This window comes from Salmo trutta, chromosome 12, assembly GCF_901001165.1.
Source record: "Salmo trutta chromosome 12, fSalTru1.1, whole genome shotgun sequence".
Classification (NCBI taxonomy): domain Eukaryota; kingdom Metazoa; phylum Chordata; class Actinopteri; order Salmoniformes; family Salmonidae; genus Salmo; species Salmo trutta.
In genome coordinates, this window is record NC_042968.1 from 43,084,012 (window position 1) to 43,110,011 (window position 26,000).

The following is a 26,000-nucleotide window of genomic DNA, read 5'->3' on the forward strand; positions in this document are numbered from 1 at the left end:
AAGAATGTGTTCTTAACTGACTTGCCTAGTTAAATAAAGGTTAAATAATATTATTTTTAAATTATAATAATCTATGAGCAGAATTACCTCAATTAGCCACAAAATCCCTAGTTTGAAAGTGATTTTCAAACTGTGCTGCACCATCCCCCCTACATTTTCCCCCACGTGGGCCAGCCGCCCAGCAATTAGAGTTCAACCAATGAGCTTCAGCCTCTCGCCGTATGAGTGACAGCTAGTAATAAGCATATGATGCACCCACAGCAGAGCGAGAGAAAGAGCAACGACGCGGTGCACAAATCTGAACACATATGCGACATAGTACGCAATTTTCGGGGACCACATTTTGGCTCGTGAGCCACTACTTTCACTATCTTTAAAAAGTATACAAATGTACCAGAGAATCTCTTTAACCTCAATGTCAACTTGTTTTAACATCGCATTGCTGTTTTTTGCTGTACAGATCATGTATTTGGGATGTTTTCAGTGTATTTTGATTGTAAAAAACGAAATAAATGTGTGCACTAAAATTACAAAAAGTGAACTGGAATGAACTGATTGACTCTGACAGCCCTAACACATACAGTATACCATACATGACATACACTGCTATATACTACTAGTACACAGGCATGTGCTATCCCTCCAGCACACAGTGTACATGCATGCACAATGCTCTCACAGACAAGGGGCAACGTCCTCCACCAGACCATAGATCATCGTCAAGGGACAACGTCCTCCAACAGACCATAGATCATCGTCAAGGGGCAACGTCCTCCAACAGACCATAGATCATCGTCAAGGGACAACGTCCTCCACCAGACCATAGATCATCGTCAAGGGACAACGTCCTCCACCAGACCATAGATCATCGTCAAGGGACAACGTCCTCCAACAGACCATAGATCATCGTCAAGGGACAACGTCCTCCAACAGACCATAGATCATGGAGGAATGCAGGAATGAAGACTCTCAGACAGTTTGTGATCAGAGTCCTATAGCTCCCCCTACTGGATTACTGCTTTAACAGCTGGGAAGGAGATCACCATGAGCTGGCACAACGTCTACACTACATCTACAGGGGTGTTGGGCCAGTAACTGAAAGGTTGCTGGATCGTTCTGAGCAAGGCAGTTAACCCACTGTTCCCCAGGGCGCCAAAGACGTGGATGTCGATTAAGGCAGCCCCCCCCCCCTCTGATTCAGAGGGTTAAATGAGGAAGACACATTTCAGTTGAAGGCATTGAACTGAAATGAGTCTTCCACCTTTAACCCAACCCCTCTGTTGGCCAGCAAGTGGGAGGGATTTCAGAGGTTAAATGAAATGTATTCGGTATGCACAAGGGAACCACACCTGCAAAGCCCATTACAACTGCCTAAGGTACTAAATGGGGAAAGGGAAATACCTAACCTGGGGGGGTTGGGGGCCCCAGTCTGCCCCTGAAGTGTCTCCAGGAGGGCATGCTGAGACAACCCCTAGAACCTCCTGTCCTCCATCTCATCTCCACCCTTCTTCTGGACTCTCTGACTGGTGTTCAGTGCATCTTTAACCATTAAAACACTAGGACTTCTACTAGTCTCCTCTTCCTGTTTGCTGTGTGTGTGTGTGTGAGAGTGTGGTGTGTGTGTGGTGATAACTTGTGAATTGTACCCCTGTCTCTTACTGGTTCTCTCTAACTGGATAGTTGTACATATATCTGAACCGCCACTTCTTTGAGACCACCACATGGGGATGCTCTTTCTCAGGGTCAATAGCATGCTACATGTTTCTCAGATTTGATTCTCTCAAAATCGACAGACACACATAAATCAGTCTATTCAATGTTTATTGACAAAATCAAACAGAATCAATGGGGTGAGTATACTTCAACTGATCAAGCTAGCGGACAGAAGTTGATCAAGTTCTAAATTAATAGTCCTACGGGTAAAAAAAAAATTACTCCAAGGTCAAGAAAGGTTTATGAAAATCAGACAACAACAAAAAGAAAAGCCTAAATATAAAACAAAAACCTTAATTCAAAGTTAAAAAATATACATGAATTTAATTCTGAATGATTTACTGTACATAAAATAATTTCTGGTCCAAAATGGATCTTTTCTCAAAAACAACAAAAACAGAACCCAGCTTCTGTTATTTAAATGTGCTCTTCACTCACAGAAAATGGTTACATAACCCTGATTAAAAAAAATATTTGTTAATACAAAATGGTTCATTTCTTAAACATGTATGTTTGTCTTCTGAAGGAAAATGAGATATTTACGTGAAAGCCGTCATCACAAAAAAGATGAAAAGCTTCAGAGTAACTCACAACCGACAAGATGCCACAATCAACATAAAATTCATAACAAAGTATTCTGTTTGTCATCAAAAGACAATTGTAAACGGAGACTTTTTTTGCCAATATGGGAGGTGGATTATTGGAGCACAGCCCCTTTAAAAGCAGTGATCCACTAGATTCAGCAGAGGGATGATTTGTTTTTTGAGCGGATGGGCAGGGGGGTCGGAACATAATTACAAATCATTTGTAGACTGAAAATTGACAGCAAGAAGACCAAACAGATATACTATTTAACTTAAACTTAATCATTTCAAAGCTTGTTTAGATTTGTATACAGTCACATATATCCCTCTATTATGCGTGGGAATACTATGGAACAGATTTCCAAAATTAAAATCACTTGGAGCTGATTTATTTATATCTAGCTCAGAAAACTTGGGGCGGTAAATAAAATCACCCGCGGGACACCAGTTGGGGAACCCCCCCTACGGGCCAAGCCCCCCCCCCTACTTTAAAGTAGCAGAATCTTGGTCCTCTTTAGTATCTCATTATTCCTATCATTTTAAACAAAATTATCAAGAAAAAAATCTAAAACTGCACCAAAAAAATGAAATACATGAAAAAAACATGCAATGAAAAAACCTTTTGAAAAACAAGGAGTAAACCACATCTTCACAAAAACGTGGATTCAGAGGCTCACAAAAATACCAAACTAAATTATATACAAGGTACTATAACAAACAAAAATGCATAACAACTCAAAACAATGTAGTTTATTTTCCAGGAGTCCAACAACCCGAACCCTTCCTCATCTAGTCAGGTCAACTCAATAATGACCGTTAACCTAACTTGAGATCTGTGAACACAACTCTCCCAATTAAATTCTCCAATTGAAAATCTCATATTTGACATTTTCCATACATGAAAGTTACCCATGCATATCTGAAGTTAGGACTGGACCCTACGAGAGCTGACAAACAATGACGATCATGATTGACTCCTGATGATAAAATTGATGTTCCCCAGAAGGATGTGGTAGACTGCATCTGCCGAGGACAGGAGACAACCCTCCATCTCTTTCTACATCCTCATCTTCTCTATCCTTCTCTGTCCTCTCTTCACACTTCCTGTCCTACTTTCTCCACATCTCTCTTTTCTGTTGTCTCGGTGACCCGGTCTGCTCTCGTCCCGTCTTCCTCTCTAATCCATAACTACAGTCTCTAAAGTGCTCCAATGGAAACTGGACTGACAGAAAAGACACAAGTGCCTCCAAAAAAAATACAAAACAAAAACAAAACAAATTAAACAAAAATGAAAGCAAATAAACATCTGCACCGAACGCGTTTCTCCAAATAAAGGGAGGGAGAGAGAGAGAGAGAACATGTGTGTGTGTGTCATAGCATCCCCTGTCGTCATCTTCAGTACTTTGGCACTTTGGTGTAATCCTCAGTGTGTATGCTCTTACACAGCCCTATGGACAGGATCATACCCAGGAGCTGTAGAAAGCAGAGGTTAGAGGTCAGGGTAACAGTATCACTACATCTAAAGCCTTTCAGGAGGGTTCTCTCAGTAGCTGTGATCAGTGTACGCTCCCGTAGCAGGAAGTGTCTACATACACTGAAAAACAAGAGCTGCTGTCGTGGAAGTCACGCGGATTAAGTCAAGAGGTCAGAAGCTGTTTCTGACAGGCTTTTATTCCTCTTAATGATAAACATCTGTCTGGCTGAGAGACCTGCCTGACAGACGTGGTAAACATCTGTCTGGCTGAGAGACCTGCCTGACAGACGTGGTAAACATCTGTCTGGCTGAGAGACCAGCCTGACAGACGTGGTAAACATCTGTCTGGCTGAGAGACCAGCCTGACAGACGTGGTAAACATCTGTCTGGCTGAGAGACCTGCCTGACAGATTATGTAGAATGTATGTGTTGTTCTGGTCCAGTAGAATGTATGTGTTGTTCTGGTGCTATAGAATGTATATGTTGTTCTGGTGCTATAGAATGTATATGTTGTTCTGGTCCAGTAGAATGTATATGTTGTTCTGGTCCATTAGAATGTATATGTTGTTCTGGTCCAGTAGAATGTATATGTTGTTCTTTACCTCGATGACAGCCACTCCCAGGCAGACCCCCAGGATGACTCCAACGTTGGCAAACAGCCAGCTCTCTACACTGGAGTTACAGCCCTGAGAGACAGAGAGACAGAGAGACGTATATTAAACACAGTCCAATATATTAACAGATGATGGTGGTGTTTAGTGATGTTCATGTTGCAAGTAACTCAGTTATGGAGTCAAACACTGTGACCATATTTCAATGCCATTTGAAGTTGACACAGACTTACATTGAGTACTGATACATGTGTAGCACAAGCACTATGAGAAGTCTCTGTAGGAGTGTTCTCTTAATCAATCAACTAATATAATATATATATCTGGAGTATTTCTCCTGTCTTATCCGGTGTCCTGTGTGAATTTAAGTATGCTCTCTCTAATTCTCTCTTTCTTTCTCCCTCAGGACTACCTGGCCTGATGACTCCTTGCTGTCCCCAGTTCACCTGGTGGTGCTGCTGCTCCGGTTTCAACTGTTCTGCCTGCGGCTGTGGAACCCTGACCTGTTCACCGGATGTGCTACCTGTCCCAGACCTGCTGTTTTCAACTCTCTAGAGACAGCAGGAGCGGTAGAGATACTCTGAATGATCAGCTATGAAAAGCCAACTGACATTTACTCCTGAGGTGCTGACTTGTTGCACCCTCTACAACCACTGTGACTATTATTATCTGACCCTGCTGGTCATCTATGAACATTTTAACAACTTGGCCATGTTCAGTTGTAATCTCCACCTGGCACAGCCAGAAGAGGACTGGCCACCCCTCATAGCCTGGTTCCTCTCTAGGTTTCTTCTTAGGTTCCGGCCTTTCTAGGGAGTTTTTCCTAGCCACCGGGCTTCTACACCTGCATTGCTTGCTGTTTGGGGTTTTAGGCTGGGTTTCTGTACAGCACTTTGAGATATCAGCTGATGTAAGAAGGGCTTTATAAATACATTTGATTTGAAATTTGTTTAATATATGGAGTGTTCTTACCCTGTCGTAGACGGGCCAGTGAAGTGACTGTGCCTCACAGAAACCACTGTCAGAGGAGGAATCACCCTCAACCAGAGACACGTTCTGGCAGGAACACGGGAACAACAGCTGGGAACTGTTCACTATGACAGCATTACCATGCCAGTCCATATGACCACTCCATCCACAACACTCCATCTGGAGAGAGAGAGGGATGGATGGAGGAAAGGAGAGAGAAGATGAGAAAGAGGGAGAGAGCGAAAGGGGAGACAGAGACAGAAAGCGAGAGCGATGAGAGAGACAGAGACAGAAAGCGAGAGCGATGAGAGAGAGAGAGACAGAAAGCGAGAGCGATGAGAGAGAGAGAGACAGAAAGCGAGAGCGATGAGAGAGAGAGAGACAGAAAGCGAGAGCGATGAGAGAGAGAGAGACAGAAAGCGAGAGCGATGAGAGAGAGAGAGACAGAAAGCGAGAGCGATGAGAGAGAGAGAGACAGAAAGCGAGAGCGATGAGAGAGAGAGAGACAGAAAGCGAGAGCGATGAGAGAGAGAGAGACAGAAAGCGAGAGCGATGAGAGAGAGAGAGACAGAAAGCGAGAGCGATGAGAGAGAGAGAGACAGAAAGCGAGAGCGATGAGAGAGAGAGAGACAGAAAGCGAGAGCGATGAGAGAGAGAGACAGAAAGCGAGAGCGATGAGAGAGAGAGACAGAAAGCGAGAGCGATGAGAGAGAGAGACAGAAAGCGAGAGCGATGAGAGAGAGAGACAGAAAGCGAGAGCGATGAGAGAGAGAGAGACAGAAAGCGAGAGCGATGAGAGAGAGAGAGACAGAAAGCGAGAGCGATGAGAGAGAGAGAGACAGAAAGCGAGAGCGATGAGAGAGAGAGACAGAAAGCGAGAGCGATGAGAGAGAGAGACAGAAAGCGAGAGCGATGAGAGAGAGAGACAGAAAGCGAGAGCGATGAGAGAGAGAGTGAGAAACAAAGCGAGAGAGAGGTAGAGGGGGGAGAGAGAGGTAGAGAGGGATTAGAGGTAGAGATAGAGGGAGGAGGGAGAGAGAGAGAGAGAGAGCGAGAGCGAGAGGGAGGAGAGGAAGGAGAGAGAGAAGGGGGGGTAGAGATAAAAGGAATAAAACAATGGTGATTAAAGGTTGACAATAATAGTGAGGAAACATGTCCAGAAAGAGAATGGAAGAAGGGGAAACCCAAGAAGTCCAGTCGTTTTCAGATAGATTAACGCTGACTAGCAACCCTATACTGTAAGTATTGCTTTACAATGAACTAGGACAAAGAAATGTTCAAGCTGCTGAAGGGGTTTACAAGGAGCTGAGAGGTGAAGTATTCTCCACTTCCTTTGTTTGAAATAACTTTTCCAGACGGACGGAGCTTTAAGAGCTTGGCGTAAGGCCTTCGTGTCAATCCATTTCTAACAGCTACGGTTTGGCTCCACTGAACAATCCATTTCTAACAGCTACGGTTTGGCTCCACTGAACAATCCATTTCTAACAGCTACGGTTTGGCTCCACTGAACAATCCATTTCTAACAGCTACGGTTTGGCTCCACTTAACAATCCATTTCTAACAGCTACGGTTTGGCTCCACTGAACAATCCATTTCTAACAGCTACGGTTTGGCTCCACTGAACAATCCATTTCTAACAGCTACGGTTTGGCTCCACTGAACAATCCATTTCTAACAGCTACGGTTTGGCTCCACTTAACAATCCATTTCTAACAGCTACGGTTTGGCTCCACTGAACAATCCATTTCTAACAGCTACGGTTTGGCTCCACTGAACAATCCATTTCTAACAGCTACGGTTTGGCTCCACTGAACAATCCATTTCTAACAGCTACGGTTTGGCTCCACTGAACAATCCATTTCTAACAGCTACGGTTTGGCTCCACTGAACAATCCATTTCTAACAGCTACGGTTTGGCTCCACTTAACAATCCATTTCTAAACAGCTACGGTTTGGCTCCACTTAACAATCCATTTCTAAACAGCTACGGTTTGGCTCCACTTAACAATCCATTTAGATGTATTTTACGACTGCGTCAAATGACACCAGTGTAATTTCTGTACAGAGAGCCTTATACCAAGCACTAGACTACTTACATCAGACCGTTGGTTTCACTTCAGGTAACTGACAATTCTATGCAAATGAACGGTCAACATTCATTGTATTTTATTACATTTTACACCACTTGCCACTTTACCGTAAAACTACAGGTAATGTTAAATCTCTTTTGGTCGACTGGTGTGTTGACTTTTGAACTGGTTGAATTGACCTCCGTTCCAAGTCAAAATAACAGCCCTTTTCCCCTCTTAGTTCAAAATGGTTAGAGTTAAGGGAAGATGGTCCTCGATCTGTGCTCTCCACTCACCGTCCTCTGTATGTAATCCCAGGCCTGCTCTGTGCTGCTGTTCTTGCCAGGGTAGTTGCTTAGGATCTGGGTCACGATGTTGGACATCTCCTTATTTAGCTGAGACAGACAGAGAGAGAAAAGGGGGGAAACTAGTCAGTAAACCAGTCATTCAATGAGTCAAATCAGACAGTGTTGGTTTCTAAACTACTCTAAAAGTTTCTAAAACACAAACACAAAACCTGGAGAGAAAATACAATGCCCAGAACTAGAGATACAAATCAGTTGAATAAATCTGAGTAAATTCCTGGAGAAAATTATCCCTGATCATTCAAAGCTAGTATTGTTTTGTAATGTGTAGATCTTATGGCCCCCACTCATCTCTGACCCCTCCCCATCCTTCTCTTTTGAAACAGGTCGTATAAAGTGCTGTTTTTTTTTCTCCTAAATGGCGCCCTATTCCCTTTATAGTGCGCTACTTTTAACAAAGGTGCATAGGGCTCCAGTCAAAAGTAGTGCACTATATAGGGAATAGGGCTCCAGTCAAAAGTAGTGCACTATATAGGGAATAGGGCTCTGGTCTATAGTAGTACCACTATATAGGGAATAGGGCTCTGGTCTATAGTAGTACCACTATATAGGGAATAGTGCTCTGGTCTATAGTAGTACCACTATATAGGGAATAGGGCTCTGGTCTATAGTAGTACCACTATATAGGGAATAGGGCTCTGGTCTATAGTAGTACCACTATATAGGGAATAGGGCCCTGGTCTATAGTAGTACCACTATATAGGGAATAGGGCTCTGGTCTATAGTAGTACCACTATATAGGGAATAGGGCCCTGGTCTATAGTAGTACCACTATATAGGGAATAGGGCTCTGGTCTATAGTAGTACCACTATATAGGGAATAGGGCTCTGGTCTATAGTAGTACACTATATAGGGAATAGGGCTCTGGTCTATAGTAGTACCACTATATAGGGAATAGGGCTCTGGTCTATAGTAGTACCACTATATAGGGAATAGGGCTCTGGTCTATAGTAGTACCACTATATAGGGAATAGGGCTCTGGTCTATAGTAGTACCACTATATAGGGAATAGGGCTCCAGTCAAAAGTAGTGCACTATATAGGGAATAGGGCTCCAGTCAAAAGTAGTGCACTATATAGGGAATAGGGCTCTGGTCTATAGTAGTACCACTATATAGGGAATAGGGCTCTGGTCTATAGTAGTACCACTATATAGGGAATAGGGCTCTGGTCTATAGTAGTACCACTATATAGGGAATAGTGCTCTGGTCTATAGTAGTACCACTATATAGGGAATAGGGCTCTGGTCTATAGTAGTACCACTATATAGGGAATAGGGCTCTGGTCTATAGTAGTACCACTATATAGGGAATAGGGCCCTGGTCTATAGTAGTACCACTATATAGGGAATAGGGCTCTGGTCTATAGTAGTACCACTATATAGGGAATAGGGCCCTGGTCTATAGTAGTACCACTATATAGGGAATAGGGCTCTGGTCTATAGTAGTACCACTATATAGGGAATAGGGCCCTGGTCTATAGTAGTACCACTATATAGGGAATAGGGCTCTGGTCTATAGTAGTACCACTATATAGGGAATAGGGCCCTGGTCTATAGTAGTACCACTATATAGGGAATAGGGCTCTGGTCTATAGTAGTACCACTATATAGGGAATAGGGCTCTGGTCTATAGTAGTACACTATATAGGGAATAGGGCTCTGGTCTATAGTAGTACCACTATATAGGGAATAGGGCTCTGGTCTATAGTAGTACCACTATATAGGGAATAGGGCTCTGGTCTATAGTAGTACCACTATATAGGGAATAGGGCTCTGGTCTATAGTAGTACCACTATATAGGGAATAGGGCTCCAGTCAAAAGTAGTGCACTATATAGGGAATAGGGCTCCAGTCAAAAGTAGTGCACTATATAGGGAATAGGGCTCTGGTCTATAGTAGTACCACTATATAGGGAATAGGGCTCTGGTCTATAGTAGTACCACTATATAGGGAATAGGGCTCTGGTCTATAGTAGTACCACTATATAGGGAATAGTGCTCTGGTCTATAGTAGTACCACTATATAGGGAATAGGGCTCTGGTCTATAGTAGTACCACTATATAGGGAATAGGGCTCTGGTCTATAGTAGTACCACTATATAGGGAATAGGGCCCTGGTCTATAGTAGTACCACTATATAGGGAATAGGGCTCTGGTCTATAGTAGTACCACTATATAGGGAATAGGGCCCTGGTCTATAGTAGTACCACTATATAGGGAATAGGGCTCTGGTCTATAGTAGTACCACTATATAGGGAATAGGGCTCTGGTCTATAGTAGTACACTATATAGGGAATAGGGCTCTGGTCTATAGTAGTACCACTATATAGGGAATAGGGCTCTGGTCTATAGTAGTACCACTATATAGGGAATAGGGCTCTGGTCTATAGTAGTACCACTATATAGGGAATAGGGCTCTGGTCTATAGTAGTACCACTATATAGGGAATAGGGCTCCAGTCAAAAGTAGTGCACTATATAGGGAATATGGCTCTGGTCTATAGTAGTACCACTATATAGGGAATAGGGCTCTGGTCTATAGTAGTACCACTATATAGGGAATAGGGCTCCAGTCAAAAGTAGTGCACTATATAGGGAATATGGCTCTGGTCTATAGTAGTACCACTATATAGGGAATAGGGCTCTGGTCTATAGTAGTACACTATATAGGGAATAGGGCTCTGGTCTATAGTAGTTCACTATATAGGGAATAGGGCTCTGGTCTATAGTAGTACCACTATATAGTGAATAGGGCTCTGGTCTGTAGTAGTACCACTATATAGGGAATAGGGCTCTGGTCTATAGTAGTACCACTATATAGGGAATAGGGCCCTGGTCTATAGTAGTACCACTATATAGGGAATAGGGCTCTAGTCTATAGTAATACCACTATATAGGGAATAGGGTTCTGGTCTATAGTATTACCACTATATAGGGAATAGGGCTCTGGTCTATAGTAGTACCACTATATAGGGAATAGGGCTCCAGTCAAAAGTAGTGCACTATATAGGGAATAGGGCTCTGGTCTATAGTAGTACCACTATATAGAGAATAGGGCTCTGGTCTATAGTAGTACCACTATATAGGGAATAGGGCTCCAGTCAAAAGTAGTGCACTATATAGGGAATATGGCTCTGGTCTATAGTAGTACCACTATATAGGGAATAGGGCTCTGGTCTATAGTAGTACACTATATAGGGAATAGGGCTCTGGTCTATAGTAGTTCACTATATAGGGAATAGGGCTCTGGTCTATAGTAGTACCACTATATAGTGAATAGGGCTCTGGTCTGTAGTAGTACCACTATATAGGGAATAGGGCTCCAGTCAAAAGTAGTGCACTATATAGGGAATATGGCTCTGGTCTATAGTAGTACCACTATATAGGGAATAGGGCTCTGGTCTATAGTAGTACACTATATAGGGAATAGGGCTCTGGTCTATAGTAGTTCACTATATAGGGAATAGGGCTCTGGTCTATAGTAGTACCACTATATAGTGAATAGGGCTCTGGTCTGTAGTAGTACCACTATATAGGGAATAGGGCTCTGGTCTATAGTAGTACCACTATATAGGGAATAGGGCCCTGGTCTATAGTAGTACCACTATATAGGGAATAGGGCTCTAGTCTATAGTAATACCACTATATAGGGAATAGGGTTCTGGTCTATAGTATTACCAATATATAGGGAATAGGGCTCTGGTCTATAGTAGTACCACTATATAGGGAATAGGGCTCCAGTCAAAAGTAGTGCACTATATAGGGAATAGGGCTCTGGTCTATAGTAGTACCACTATATAGAGAATAGGGCTCTGGTCTATAGTAGTACCACTATATAGGGAATAGGGCTCCAGTCAAAAGTAGTGCACTATATAGGGAATATGGCTCTGGTCTATAGTAGTACCACTATATAGGGAATAGGGCTCTGGTCTATAGTAGTACACTATATAGGGAATAGGGCTCTGGTCTATAGTAGTTCACTATATAGGGAATAGGGCTCTGGTCTATAGTAGTACCACTATATAGTGAATAGGGCTCTGGTCTGTAGTAGTACCACTATATAGGGAATAGGGCTCTGGTCTATAGTAGTACCACTATATAGGGAATAGGGCCCTGGTCTATAGTAGTACCACTATATAGGGAATAGGGCTCTAGTCTATAGTAATACCACTATATAGGGAATAGGGTTCTGGTCTATAGTATTACCACTATATAGGGAATAGGGCTCTGGTCTATAGTAGTACCACTATATAGGGAATAGGGCTCCAGTCAAAAGTAGTGCACTATATAGGGAATATGGCTCTGGTCTATAGTAGTACCACTATATAGGGAATAGGGCTCTGGTCTATAGTAGTACCACTATATAGGGAATAGGGCTCTGGTCTATAGTAGTACCACTATATAGGGAATAGGGCTCTGGTCTATAGTAGTACCACTATATAGGGAATAGGGCTCTGGTCTATAGTAGTACCACTATATAGGGCTCTGGTCTATAGTAGTACCACTATATAGGGAATAGGGCTCTGGTCTATAGTAGTACCACTATATAGGGCTCTGGTCTATAGTAGTACCACTATATAGGGAATAGGGCCCTGGTCTATATTAGTACCACTATATAGGGAATATGGCTCTGGTCTATAGTAGTACCACTATATAGGGAATAGGGCTCTGGTCTATAGTAGTGCACTATATAGGGAATAGGGCTCTGGTCTATAGTAGTACCACTATATAGGGAATAGGGCTCTGGTCTATAGTAGTACCACTATATAGGGAATAGGGCTCTGGTCTATAGTAGTACCACTATATAGGGAATAGGGCTCTGGTCTATAGTAGTACCACTATATAGGGAATAGGGCCCTGGTCTATATTAGTACCACTATATAGGGAATAGGGCTCTGGTCTATAGTAGTACCACTATATAGGGAATAGGGCTCTGGTCTATAGTAGTGCCACTATATAGGGAATAGGGCTCTGGTCTATAGTAGTACACTATATAGGGAATAGGGCTCTGGTCTATAGTAGTGCACTATATAGGGAATAGGGCTCTGGTCTATAGTAGTACCACTATATAGGGAATAGGGCTCTGGTCTATAGTAGTACCACTATATAGGGAATAGGGCTCTGGTCTATAGTAGTACCACTATATAGGGAATAGGGCTCTGGTCTATAGTAGTACCACTATATAGGGAATAGGGCTCTGGTCTATAGTAGTACCACTATATAGGGAATAGGGCTCTGGTCTATAGTAGTACCACTACATAGGGAATAGGGCTCTGGTCTATAGTAGTACCACTATATAGGGAATAGGGCTCTAGTCTATAGTAGTACCACTATATAGGGAATAGGGCTCTGGTCTATAGTAGTGCCACTATATAGGGAATAGGGCTCTGGTCTATAGTAGTGCCACTAGGGAATAGGGCTCTGGTCTATAGTAGTACCACTATATAGGGAATAGGGCTCTGGTCTATAGCAGTACCACTATATAGGGAATAGGGCTCTGGTCTATAGTAGTACCACTATATAGGGAATAGGGCTCTGGTCTATAGCAGTACCACTATATAGGGAATAGGGCTCTGGTCTATAGTAGTACCACTATATAGGGAATAGGGCTCTGGTCTATAGTAGTACACTATATAGGGAATAGGCCTCTGGTCTATAGTAGTGCACTATGTAGGGAATAGGGCTCTGGTCTATAGCAGTACCACTATATAGGGAATAGGGCTCTGGTCTATAGTAGTACACTATATAGGGAATAGGGCTCTGGTCTATAGCAGTACCACTATATAGGGAATAGGGCTCTGGTCTTTAGTAGTACCACTATATAGGGAATAGGGCTCCTGTCTAAAGTAGTGCACTATATAGGGAATAGGGCTCCATTTGGGATCAAGTTTTTTCAGCCACCCTAAAAACCTTCAGGTGCGTGTTGTTAAAAAGCAGAACCACAGGAAGTTCACATTCGATGGTTGTTGAAACACGTTTTGTTTTGAACATTTATTGAACCAGGAAGTCCCACTGAGGTCAGAAGGGAGACCTGGCATGTCTTCCTATGGTGAGACATGGGCTCTCTCAATGAGCCCTTCCACCATTCCTCGCTTCCCATCTCCTCACTTCCTACATGCTTACCTCCTTCTCAACCGTATTGGAGGAGAAGGTTCAAGGTCCCTCCCTTCTGACCTCATTGTCCAATGCGTTTTAAGAAGGAAATGAGGAGAGCGGAAGGGAGGAATCGACGGAAAGAAATTAAGAAAGAGTGCTGGCATGTCCTTCTGTGGGGAGACTCTAGCAAAAGTATTAGGCCCCAGCGACAGGCCCCAGCGACAGGCCCCAGACGTGGTTAGCTACACGATTTGGACATGTCTGTTGTGTTGAAATGCTTAGTTACAGTGAACAGAGTATTACTGAGAAATGTGATATTGTTTAAAGTACTGAAGCAACATGTACAGTCTTGAAAGTCCACTTGGCAGAGAGGCTGCTGCCGCTGGCTGATGTTGAAAAATTTACGAATTGCAAAAACATTACTGAAGCTGGAGACGCATATCTCCCTCACTAACTTTAAGCACCAGCTGTCAGAGCAGCTCACAGATCACTGCACCTGTACATAGCCCATCCAACTACCTCATCCCCATGTTATTTTTTATTTTTTGCTCCTTTGCACCCCAGTATCTCTACTTGCACATTCATCTTCTGCACATCTATCACTCCAGTGTTTAATTGCTAAATTGTAATTATTTCACCACTACGGCCTATTTATTGCCATACCTCCCTAATCTTACTTCATTTGCACACACTGTATATAGATTGTTCTATTGTATTATTGACTGTATGTTTGTTTAGTCCATGTGTAACTCTGTGTTGTTGTTTGTGTCGCACTGCTTTGCTTTATCTTGGCCAGGTCACAGTTGTAAATGAGAACTTGTTCTCTACTGGCCTACCTGGTTAAATAAAGGACTTGTTCTCTACTGGCCTACCTGGTTAAATAAAGGACTTGTTCTCTACTGACCTACCTGGTTAAATAAAGGACTTGTTCTCTACTGGCCTACCTGGTTAAATAAAGGACTTGTTCTCTACCGGCCTACCTGGTTAAATAAAGGACTTGTTCTCTACTGACCTACCTGGTTAAATAAAGGACTTGTTCTCTACTGGCCTACCTGGTTAAATAAAGGTGAAATAAATAAAATAATACATGTTGGATCCAGACTTCCAACGATGGTTCTATTTCAGATTCAAAAAGCAGGAAGCAGCAGGGATACATCATTGATATGGCGGTCCCAAATGGCACCCTCTTCCCTATATAGTGCACTACTTCAGGGATACGACTGTCCCAAATGCCACCCTCATCCCTAAGTAGTGTACTATAGAGGGAATAAGGTGCCATTTGGGACTCATACAATATTTGGGTCTGAGAGGTGGATTCCAGCTTTACGGCATTTCCTAGTCAGATGTTTCCCTTCAGGTCCTCTGGGAGAGACAGACAGTGTGTGTGTGTGTGTGTGTGTGTTGTTGAGGTGGCTGAACCAAGCCATTGAACTATCCTATCCAGCCAGGATGGGTTCTGTTCCATTCCAAGTCTATAGCTTCTGCTACAATCTGCTAGGTCATTCCAAACCAGCTAGAAAGTTATAGAAGGTGTGTGTGTGTGTGTGCGCATGTTTCTCCAATGATCCACATCTGTGTTTACACATCTCTCCAGCTGGTGTGCGTGTGTTCCTATCAGCAGCAGTCACCCTCTCTCTGACCCCTCTCTCTCTCTCTGACCCCTCTCCTCACTGACAGACACACCTCTCTCTGACCCCTCTCCCCACTGGCAAACGTCTCTCTCTCTCCTCACTGTCAGACAACACCTTTCTCTCTCTCTGACCCCTATGCTTACTGCCCCTCACTGACAGACACACACCTGGCCAGGCTTTCCTCTGGTCCTCCTGGGGCCAAGGCCTCCTAAACAACAATAACCACCACTACACTAGTGCCCTGCACTTTTCATAGTGAACAACAGTTGGCACTGAGACACCAAAACACTGCTCAATCAGCTTGACATGACACCGGATGTGTCCCAAATGGCCCTGTTCATTTCTTTTGATCAGGGCCCGTAGGGATAAGGAATGGCCCCCTGTTCATTTCTTTTGATCAGGGCCCGTAGGGATAAGGAATGGCCCCCTGTTCATTTCTTTTGATCAGGGCCCGTAGCGATAAGGAATATAGTGACATATGGGAAACAGCCTCTCTTTGGGCTCGTCAGGGTTTTTTATTATCAGAAACTCATCTTAGCTAAATGAAACCAACAGGGGGAAATTCTTTACACTGTTATTGACAACCCACACATACAAAGTCCCAGAGAAGCTGGGAACACTTTTCATTCCATGGAAATCACTGTCTTTTCTTGGAAGATGTGCTCCAACACAGTCATGTAGAATGTACAGCACCAGTCATGTAGAATGTACAGCACCAGTCATGTAGAATGTACAGCACCAGTCATGTAGAATGTACAGCACCAGTCATGTAGAATGTACAGCACCAGTCATGTAGAATGTACAGCACCAGTCAAAAGTTGGGACACACCTACTCATTCAAGGAGTGTGCAAAGCTGTCATCAAGGCAAAGGGTGGCAACTTCGAAGAATCTCAAATATAAATACATTTTGATTTCTTTAACACTTTTTTGGTTACTACATGATTCCATATATGTTATTTAATGTTGATGTCTTCACTATTATTCAACATGGATATGTTGTTCTGGTCCTATAGAATGTTGTTCTGGTTCAGTAGAATGTTGTTCTGGTTCAGTAGAATGTAAATGTTGTTCTGGTCCAGTAGAATGTAAACGTTGTTCTGGTCCTATAGAATGTTGTTCTGGTCCTATAGAATGTATATGTTGTTCTGGTCCTATAGAATGTATATGTTGTTCTGGTCCTATAGAATGTATATGTTGTTCTGGTCCTATAGAATGTATATGTTGTTCTGGTCCTATAGAATGTATATGTTGTTCTGGTCCTATAGAATGTACATGTTGTTCTGGTCCTATAGAATGTACATGTTGTTCTGGTCCTATAGAATGTACATGTTGTTCTGGTCCTATAGAATGTACATGTTGTTCTGGTCCTATAGAATGTACATGTTGTTCTGGTCCTATAGAATGTACATGTTGTTCTGGTCCTATAGAATGCATATGTTGTTCTGGTCCTATAGAATGCATATGTTGTTCTGGTCCTATAGAATGCATATGCTGTTCTGGTCCTATAGAATGCATATGCTGTTCTGGTCCTATAGAATGCATATGTTGTTCTGGTCCTATAGAATGCATATGTTGTTCTGGTCCTATAGAATGCATTTGTTGTTCTGGTCCTATAGAATGCATTTGTTGTTCTGGTCCTATAGAATGCATTTGTTGTTCTGGTCCTATAGAATGCATTTGTTGTTCTGGTCCTATAGAATGCATATGTTGTTCTGGTCCTATAGAATGCATATGTTGTTCTGGTCCTATAGAATGCATATGTTGTTCTGGTCCTATAGAATGTATATGTTGTTCTGGTCCTATAGAATGTATATGTTGTTCTGGTCCTATAGAATGTATATGTTGTTCTGGTCCTATAGAATGTATATGTTGTTCTGGTCCTATAGAATGTATATGTTGTTCTGGTCCTATAGAATGTATATGTTGTTCTGGTCCTATAGAATGTATATGTTGTTCTGGTCCTATAGAATGTATATGTTGTTCTGGTCCTATAGAATGTATATGTTGTTCTGGTCCTATAGAATGTATATGTTGTTCTGGTCCTATAGAATGTATATGTTGTTCTGGTCCTATAGAATGTATATGTTGTTCTGGTCCTATAGAATGTATATGTTGTTCTGGTCCTATAGAATGTATATGTGTCTGTCCTAAGAATGTATGTTGTTCTGGTCCTATAGAATGTATATGTTGTTCTGGTCCTATAGAATGTATATGTTGTTCTGGTCCTATAGAATGTATAAATACAGCTTTTGGTAGCGTGTTCTGACTGAAAGTAAAATAGGTGTAATCAGTCTCAAAACAAGGTGTAGTCAAGGGTGTAGTGAGTCATTTTCTACAGAACAGGTTGTGTTCAGGCGGGTTCAACATCCTGGAATGTTCAGGTACACATACACCGTGTAGAACAGACGTCGGCAGGTAGTCTAGTGGTTAAGAGCAGCGGCAGTTAACAGGTTTGGGCCAGTAACCAAAAGGTCGCTGGTTCGAATCCCCGAGCTGACTAGGTGAAACACTTGAGCAAGGCACTTGACCCTAATTGCTCTTGTAAGTCATTCTGGATAAGAGTGTCTGCTAAGTGACAAGATAAAATAAAATGACATACTTTTCTGACATGTAGAGTAAGAATGGTAAAGCTATACATAGTATTTCTATCAGCTTTAGTAATTTCTCTTTCCTGAACGTGACCATCAACAGGTGTAAAAAGGAAGTGACATCACTCACCAGGTCCTTCTGGAAGTAGATGAGTACACCGGCTGCCACCTGACCAATCAGAATCAGCAGCAGGCAGGTGAAGTACTGGGGAGGAAGAGAGGATCATGGGACATATGAGATGACATCACCGTGGCAACAGTCCATCATAACAATGCATAAACACATCCACCCATCCCCAACCCACATACCAGACATCCTCACCTGCAGCATCATTCAGACATCAATCCCCACTTGCCTTCAAATAGAAATGCATTATGCATTCAACTATGTATGTAAATAATTGACTAGGATGTGACCTTCTAAACAAAAACTACAGTAGTAAACCTGGAGAGAGGAACTGATGTTGATACAATATCCACTGGACCAGCCACGGGGCTTTGTGTTGCTACAATATCCACTGGACCAGCCACAGGGCTTTGTGTTGCTACAATATCCACTGGAACAGCCACAGGGCTTTGTGTTGCTACAATATCCACTGGACCAACCACGGGGCTTTGTGTTGCTACAATATCCACTGGAACAGCCACGGGGCTTTGTGTTGCTACAATATCCACTGGACCAGCCATGGGGCTTTGTTCCTACTACAATATCCACTGGACTAGCCATGGGGCTTTGTTCCTACTACAATATCCACTGGACCAGCCATGGGGCTTTGTGTTGCTACTACAATAACCACTGGACCAGCCATGGGGCTTTGTGTTGCTACAATATCCAGTGGACCAACCACGGGGCTTTGTGTTGCTACAATAGCCACTGGAACAGCCACGGGGCTTTGTGTTGCTACAATATCCACTGGACCAGCCACGGGGCTTTGTGTTGCTACAATATCCAGTGGAACAGCCACGGGGCTTTGTGTTGCTACAATATCCACTGGACCAGCCACGGGGCTTTGTGTTGCTACAATATCCACTGGACCAGCCACGGGGCTTTGTGTTGCTACAATATCCACTGGAACAGCCACGGGGCTTTGTGTTGCTACAATATCCACTGGACCAACCACAGGGCTTTGATCTACTACAATATCCACTGGACCAGCCACGGGGCTTTGTGTTGCTACAATATCCACTGGACCAGGCACGGGGCTTCGTGTTGCTACAATATCCACTGGAACAGCCACGGGGCTTTGTGTGCAACTCCTCCCTGTACAGTAGCAGTAGTTTGTAATGCATTCACACTAGCATACACTGAGTGGAACAGCCATGGGGCTTTGTGTTGCTACAATATTGTTCTACTACAATATTGTTCTACTACAATATCTACTGGAACAGCCAGTGGATATTGCTACAATATCCACTGGCTGTTCCACCTGACCAATCAGAATCAGCAGCAGGCAGGTGAAGTACTGGGGAGGAAGAGAGGATCATGGGACATATGAGATGACATCACCGTGGCAACAGTCCATCATAACAATGCATAAACACATCCACCCATCCCCAACCCACATACCAGACATCCTCACCTGCAGCATCATTCAGACATCAATCCCCACTTGCTACAATATCCACTGGAATAGTCATGTGACTTTGTTCTACTACAATATCCACTGGACCAGCCACGGGGCTTTGTTCTACTACAATATCCACTGGACCAGCCACGGGGCTTTGTTCTACTACAATATCCACTGGACCAGCCACGGGGCTTTGTTCTACTACAATATCCACTGGACCAGCCACGGGGCTGTGTGTTGCTACAATATCCACTGGACCAGCCACGGGGCTTTGTGTTGCTACAATATCCACTGGACCAGCCACGGGGCTTTGTGTTGCTACAATATCCACTGGACCAGCCACGGGGCTTTGTGTTGCTACAATATCCACTGGAACAGCCACGGGGCTTTGTGTTGCTACAATATCCACTGGACTAGCCATGGGGCTTTGTTCCTACTACAATATCCACTGGACCAGCCATGGGGCTTTGTTCCTACTACAATATCCACTGGACCAGCCATGGGGCTTTGTTCCTACTACAATATCCACTGGACCAGCCATGGGGCTTTGTGTTGCTACTACAATAACCACTGGACCAGCCATGGGGCTTTGTGTTGCTACAATATCCACTGGACCAACCACGGGGCTTTGATCTACTACAATATCCACTGGACCAGCCACGGGGCTTTGTGTTGCTACAATATCCACTGGACCAACCACGGGCTTTGTGTTGCTACAATATCCACTGGAACAGCCACGGGGCTTTGTGTTACTACAATATCCACTGGACCAGCCACGGGGCTTTGTGTTGCTACAATATCCACTGGAACAGCCACGGGGCTTTGTGTTACTACAATATCCACTGGACCAGCCATGGGGCTTTGTGTGCAACTCCTCCCTGTACAGTAGCAGTAGTTTGTAATGCATTCACACTAGCATACACTGAGTGGAACAGCCATGGGGCTTTGTGTTGCTACAATATCCACTGGAACAGCCACGGGGCTATGTGTTGCTACAATATCCACTGGACCAGCCACGGGGCTTTGTGTTGCTACAATATCCACTGGAACAGCCACGGGGCTTTGTGTTGCCACAATATCCACTGGAACAGCCACGGGGCTTTGTGTTGCTACAATATCCACTGGAACAGCCACGGGGCTTTGTGTTGCTACAATATCCACTGGAACAGCCACGGGGCTTTGTGTTGCTACAATATCCACTGGAACAGCCACGGGGCTTTGTTCCTACTGGAACAGCCATGGGGCTTTGTTCCTACTACAATATCCACTGGACCAGCCCTGGGGCTTTGTTGCTACTACAATATCCACTGGACCAGCCACGGGGCTTTGTGTTGCTACAATAACCACTGGAACAGCCACGGGGCTTTGTGTTGCTACAATATCCACTGGACCAGCCACGGGGCTTTGTGTTGCTACAATATCCACTGGAACAGCCACGGGGCTTTGTTCCTACTACAATATCCACTGGACCAGCCACGGGGCTTTGTGTTGCTACAATATCCACTGGACCAGCCCTGGGGCTTTGTGTTGCTACAATATCCACTGGACCAGCCCTGGGGCTTTGTGTTGCTACAATATCCACTGGACCAGCCCTGGGGCTTTGTGTTGCTACAATATCCACTGGACCAGCCATGGGGCTTTGTGTTGCTACAATATCCACTGGACCAGCCATGGGGCTTTGTGTTGCTACAATATCCACTGGACCAGCCATGGGGCTTTGTGTTGCTACAATATCCACTGGACCAGCCATGGGGCTTTGTGTTGCTACAATATCCACTGGACCAGCCATGGGGCTTTGTGTTGCTACAATATCCTCTGGACCAGCCACGGGGCTTTGTGTTGCTACAATATCCACTGGACCAGCCATGGGGCTTTGTGTTTCTACAATATCCACTGGACCAGCCATGGGGCTTTGTGTTGCTACAATATCCACTGGACCAGCCACGGGGCTTTGTGTTGCTACAATATCCACTGGACCAGCCCTGGGGCTTTGTTCCTACTACAATATCCACTGGAACAGCCACAGGGCTTTGTGTTGCTACTACAATATCCACTGGACCAGCCACGGGGCTTTGTGGTCCTACAATATCCACTAGAACAGCCACGGGGCTTTGTGTTGCTACAATATCCACTGGACCAGCCATGGGGCTTTGTGTTGCTACAATATCCACTGGACCAGCCACAGGGCTTTGTTCCTACTGGAACAGCCATGGGGCTTTGTTCCTACTACAATATCCACTGGACCAGCCGCCACGGGGCTTTGTGGTCCTACAATATCCACTAGAACAGCCACGGGGCTTTGTGTTGCTACAATATCCACTGGACCAGCCATGGGGCTTTGTGTTGCTACAATATCCACTGGACCAGCCACAGGGCTTTGTTCCTACTGGAACAGCCATGGGGCTTTGTTCCTACTACAATATCCACTGGACCAGCCCTGGGGCTTTGTTCCTACTACAATATCCACTGGACCAGCCACGGGGCTTTGTGTTCCTACTACAATATCCACTGGAACAGCCACGGGGCTGTGTGTTGCTACAATATCCACTAGAACAGCCACGGGGCTTTGTGTTACTACAATATCCACTGGAACAGCCACGGGGCTTTGTGTTGCTACAATATCCACTGGACCAGCCACGGGGCTTTGTGTTGCTACAATATCCACTGGAACAGCCACGGGGCTTTGTTCCTACTACAATATCCACTGGACCAGCCACAGGGCTTTGTGTTGCTACAATATCCACTGGACCAGCCCTGGGGCTTTGTGTTGCTACAATATCCACTGGACCAGCCCTGGGGCTTTGTGTTGCTACAATATCCACTGGACCAGCCCTGGGGCTTTGTGTTGCTACAATATCCACTGGACCAGCCATGGGGCTTTGTGTTGCTACAATATCCACTGGACCAGCCATGGGGCTTTGTGTTGCTACAATATCCACTGGACCAGCCATGGGGCTTTGTGTTGCTACAATATCCACTGGACCAGCCATGGGGCTTTGTGTTGCTACAATATCCACTGGACCAGCCACGGGGCTTTGTGTTGCTACAATATCCACTGGACCAGCCATGGGGCTTTGTGTTGCTACAATATCCACTGGACCAGCCATGGGGCTTTGTGTTGCTACAATATCCACTGGACCAGCCACGGGGCTTTGTGTTGCTACAATATCCACTGGACCAGCCCTGGGGCTTTGTTCCTACTACAATATCCACTGGAACAGCCACAGGGCTTTGTGTTGCTACTACAATATCCACTGGACCAGCCATGGGGCTTTGTGGTCCTACAATATCCACTAGAACAGCCACGGGGCTTTGTGTTGCTACAATATCCACTGGACCAGCCATGGGGCTTTGTGTTGCTACAATATCCACTGGACCAGCCACAGGGCTTTGTTCCTACTGGAACAGCCATGGGGCTTTGTTCCTACTACAATATCCACTGGACCAGCCCTGGGGCTTTGTTCCTACTACAATATCCACTGGACCAGCCACGGGGCTTTGTGTTCCTACTACAATATCCACTGGAACAGCCACGGGGCTATGTGTTGCTACAATATCCACTAGAACAGCCACGGGGCTTTGTGTTGCTACAATATCCACTGGAACAGCCACGGGGCTTTGTGTTGCTACAATATCCACTGGACCAGCCACAGGGCTTTGTTCCTACTGGAACAGCCACGGGGCTTTGTGTTGCTACAATATCCACTGGACCAGCCACGGGGCTTTGTGTTGCTACAATATCCACTGGACCAGCCACGGGGCTTTGTTCCTACTACAATATCCACTGGACCAGCCACGGGGCTTTGTTCCTACTACAATATCCACTGGACCAGCCATGGGGCTTTGTGTTACTACAATATCCACTGGACCAGCCATGGGGCTTTGTGTGCAACTCCTCCCTGTACAGTAGCAGTAGTTTGTAATGCATTCACACTAGCATACACTGAGTGGACAAACATTAGGAACACCTTCCTTATATTGAGTTGCACCCCCTTTTTGTCCTCGGAACAGCCTCAACTTGTCGGGCCAGGGACTCTACAAGGTGTTAAAGCGTTCCACAGAGATGCTGGTCCATGTTGACTCCAATACTTCCCACAGTTGTGTCAAGTTGGCTGGATGTCCAGCCTTCCCTGTAGCTCAGTTGGTAGAGCATGGTGTTTGCAACACCAGGGTTGTGGGTTCGATTCCCACGGGGGGCCAGCACAGAAAAAAAATGTATGAAATGTATGCATTCACTACTGTAAGTCGCTCTGGATAAGAGCGTCTGCTAAATGACTAAAATGTAAATGTAATGTCCTTTGGGTGGTGGACCATTCTTGATACACACAGGGAAACTGTTGAGTGTGAAAAACCCAGCTACGTTGCAGTTCTTGACACACTCAAACCAGTGTGCCTGGCACCTACTACCATATACCCCATTCAAAGGCACTTCAATCTTTTGTCTTGCCCATTCACCCTCTGAATGGCACACACACACACACAATTCATGTCTCAATTGTCTCAAGGTTTAACAATCCTTCTTCAACCTGTCTCCTCCCCTTCATCTACACTGATTGAAGTGGATTTAACATGTGACATCAATAAGGGATCATAGCTTCACCTGGATTCACCTGGTTAGTCTATGTCATGGAAAGAGCAGGTGTTCCTAATGTTTTGTACACTCAGTGTAGATTTTGGAGATGCCAGCAATTCTTTAAGATGGTTTTGACTTTAGCTTCATGCACCACTGATTGTGAGTCAGACCAGGCAGTCCTGTGTGTGCGCGCCTGTGTGTGCGCCTGTGTGTGCGTGTCTGCGCGCCTGTGTGTGCGTGTCTGCCTGCGTGCGTGTGTGTGCGTGTGTGCCTGCGTGCGTGTGTGTGTGCCTGCGTGCGTGTGTGTGTGCGCCTGCGTGCGTGCGTGTGTGCGCCTGCGTGCGTGCGTGTGTGCGCCTGCGTGCGTGCGTGTGTGCGCCTGCGTGCGTGCGTGTGTGCGCCTGCGTGCGTGCGTGTGTGCGCCTGCGTGCGTGCGTGTGTGCGCCTGCGTGCGTGCGTGTGTGCGCCTGCGTGCGTGCGTGTGTGCGCCTGCGTGCGTGCGTGTGTGCGCCTGCGTGCGTGCGTGTGTGCGCCTGCCTGCGTGTGTGTGTGCCTGCCTGCGTGTGTGTGCGCCTGCCTGCGTGTGTGTGTGCCTGCCTGCGTGTGTGTGCTCACCAGGCCCAGCAGACAGCGGATCTCGTAGATAGCCCCCAGGCAGCCCAGGAAGCCCATCAACATGGAGAGACCACCTACACCTATCAGGATGTAGGAAGCTATCTTCAGCACTGTGGAGGACTCTTCTGTAGAGAGAAACAAGCACACTCTCAGGTTAGCACATTAGCATGGCTATGGTAAAAACCATATGTAGGCTAGCATTTTAGCATACCTACAGTACACCATGGGGGACTCCTCTGTAGAAGTGGGAACAAGCAGACTCGTTAGCATATCTACTGTAAACACATATAGGTTAGCAGTTTAGCAATCAACTACTGTGCAGGCTTGTATTTAAGCAGTCTGATGTTGGCTATACACAGGCTAGCATTTTAGCACACCTACTACACAGTGACAGGCATTTTAGCCCATTCATCCCTTAGCAGACACCATGTTCTGCCTCACGTCTGATAGATACAGACAGACAGTAGAATATAACAGACATCTTCCTCTAAGGCAACTCATTCCCACAAAACCAAAAGGGGAGCTGATCTCACACCAACATATCTGTTCATGGAAACAGTTCTGGGAATTCTGGCTTCTATTTTTTTTTAAAAGAGTCTACTGGAGCCAGAGAGAGATTAGGTCTGCATTTCAAATGGCACCCTTTTCTCTATTTAGTGCACTACTTTTGACCAAAAAGTCCACTAAAAACTTAAAATATTGTGCACTATATAGGGAACAGGGTGCAATTTGGGACATATATCATTCCTCCTCTTGCCAGATAATCTATGTTACTCTGAGGACACTGTTCTCAGTGTGTGTGTGTGGCACTGCCAAACATTCTGAGGCTTTCAAAGGAAAGAGAGAAGCATGTTTCTGTGGATCACTCCGGAGGTCTGGAACCAACACTGTGCCATCATGGAGGCCCAACTCTCTGCAAGCCCAGAAACCACCACTGAGACAGAGAGAGAAAGGACAGTCAACCTCATCTAAAGCCTTTCGTTTAAGGAGACGTCCTCCTTGGAGACAGAGACTAGCTCCTGAGATACCCAGAGGTTTTCACTATAATGGCAGAAACATCTGGCACACCATGCATATCAAAGTGTTTCTGTCAGCGTACTGTAGTCACAGTACAATGAAATACTTACTTGCAAGAAATGCTTAT

General features: G+C 44.9%; 1 protein-coding gene across 1 annotated transcript in view; it reads right to left on the minus strand.

Annotated features, from left to right (window-relative positions):
* Positions 1 to 1,804: 1,804 nt before the first annotated feature.
* The window catches only part of LOC115203583 (CD82 antigen), a gene marked incomplete in the record, with an annotated part of 44,414 nt that continues 20,218 nt past the window's right edge, over positions 1,805 to 26,000 (minus strand). Inside the window, 6 exon segments of the mRNA XM_029768372.1 lie at positions 1,805 to 3,770; positions 4,374 to 4,457; positions 5,355 to 5,531; positions 7,717 to 7,815; positions 18,231 to 18,305; positions 24,857 to 24,981. Of these exon segments, the coding sequence (XP_029624232.1) occupies positions 3,693 to 3,770; positions 4,374 to 4,457; positions 5,355 to 5,531; positions 7,717 to 7,815; positions 18,231 to 18,305; positions 24,857 to 24,981 (638 nt within the window).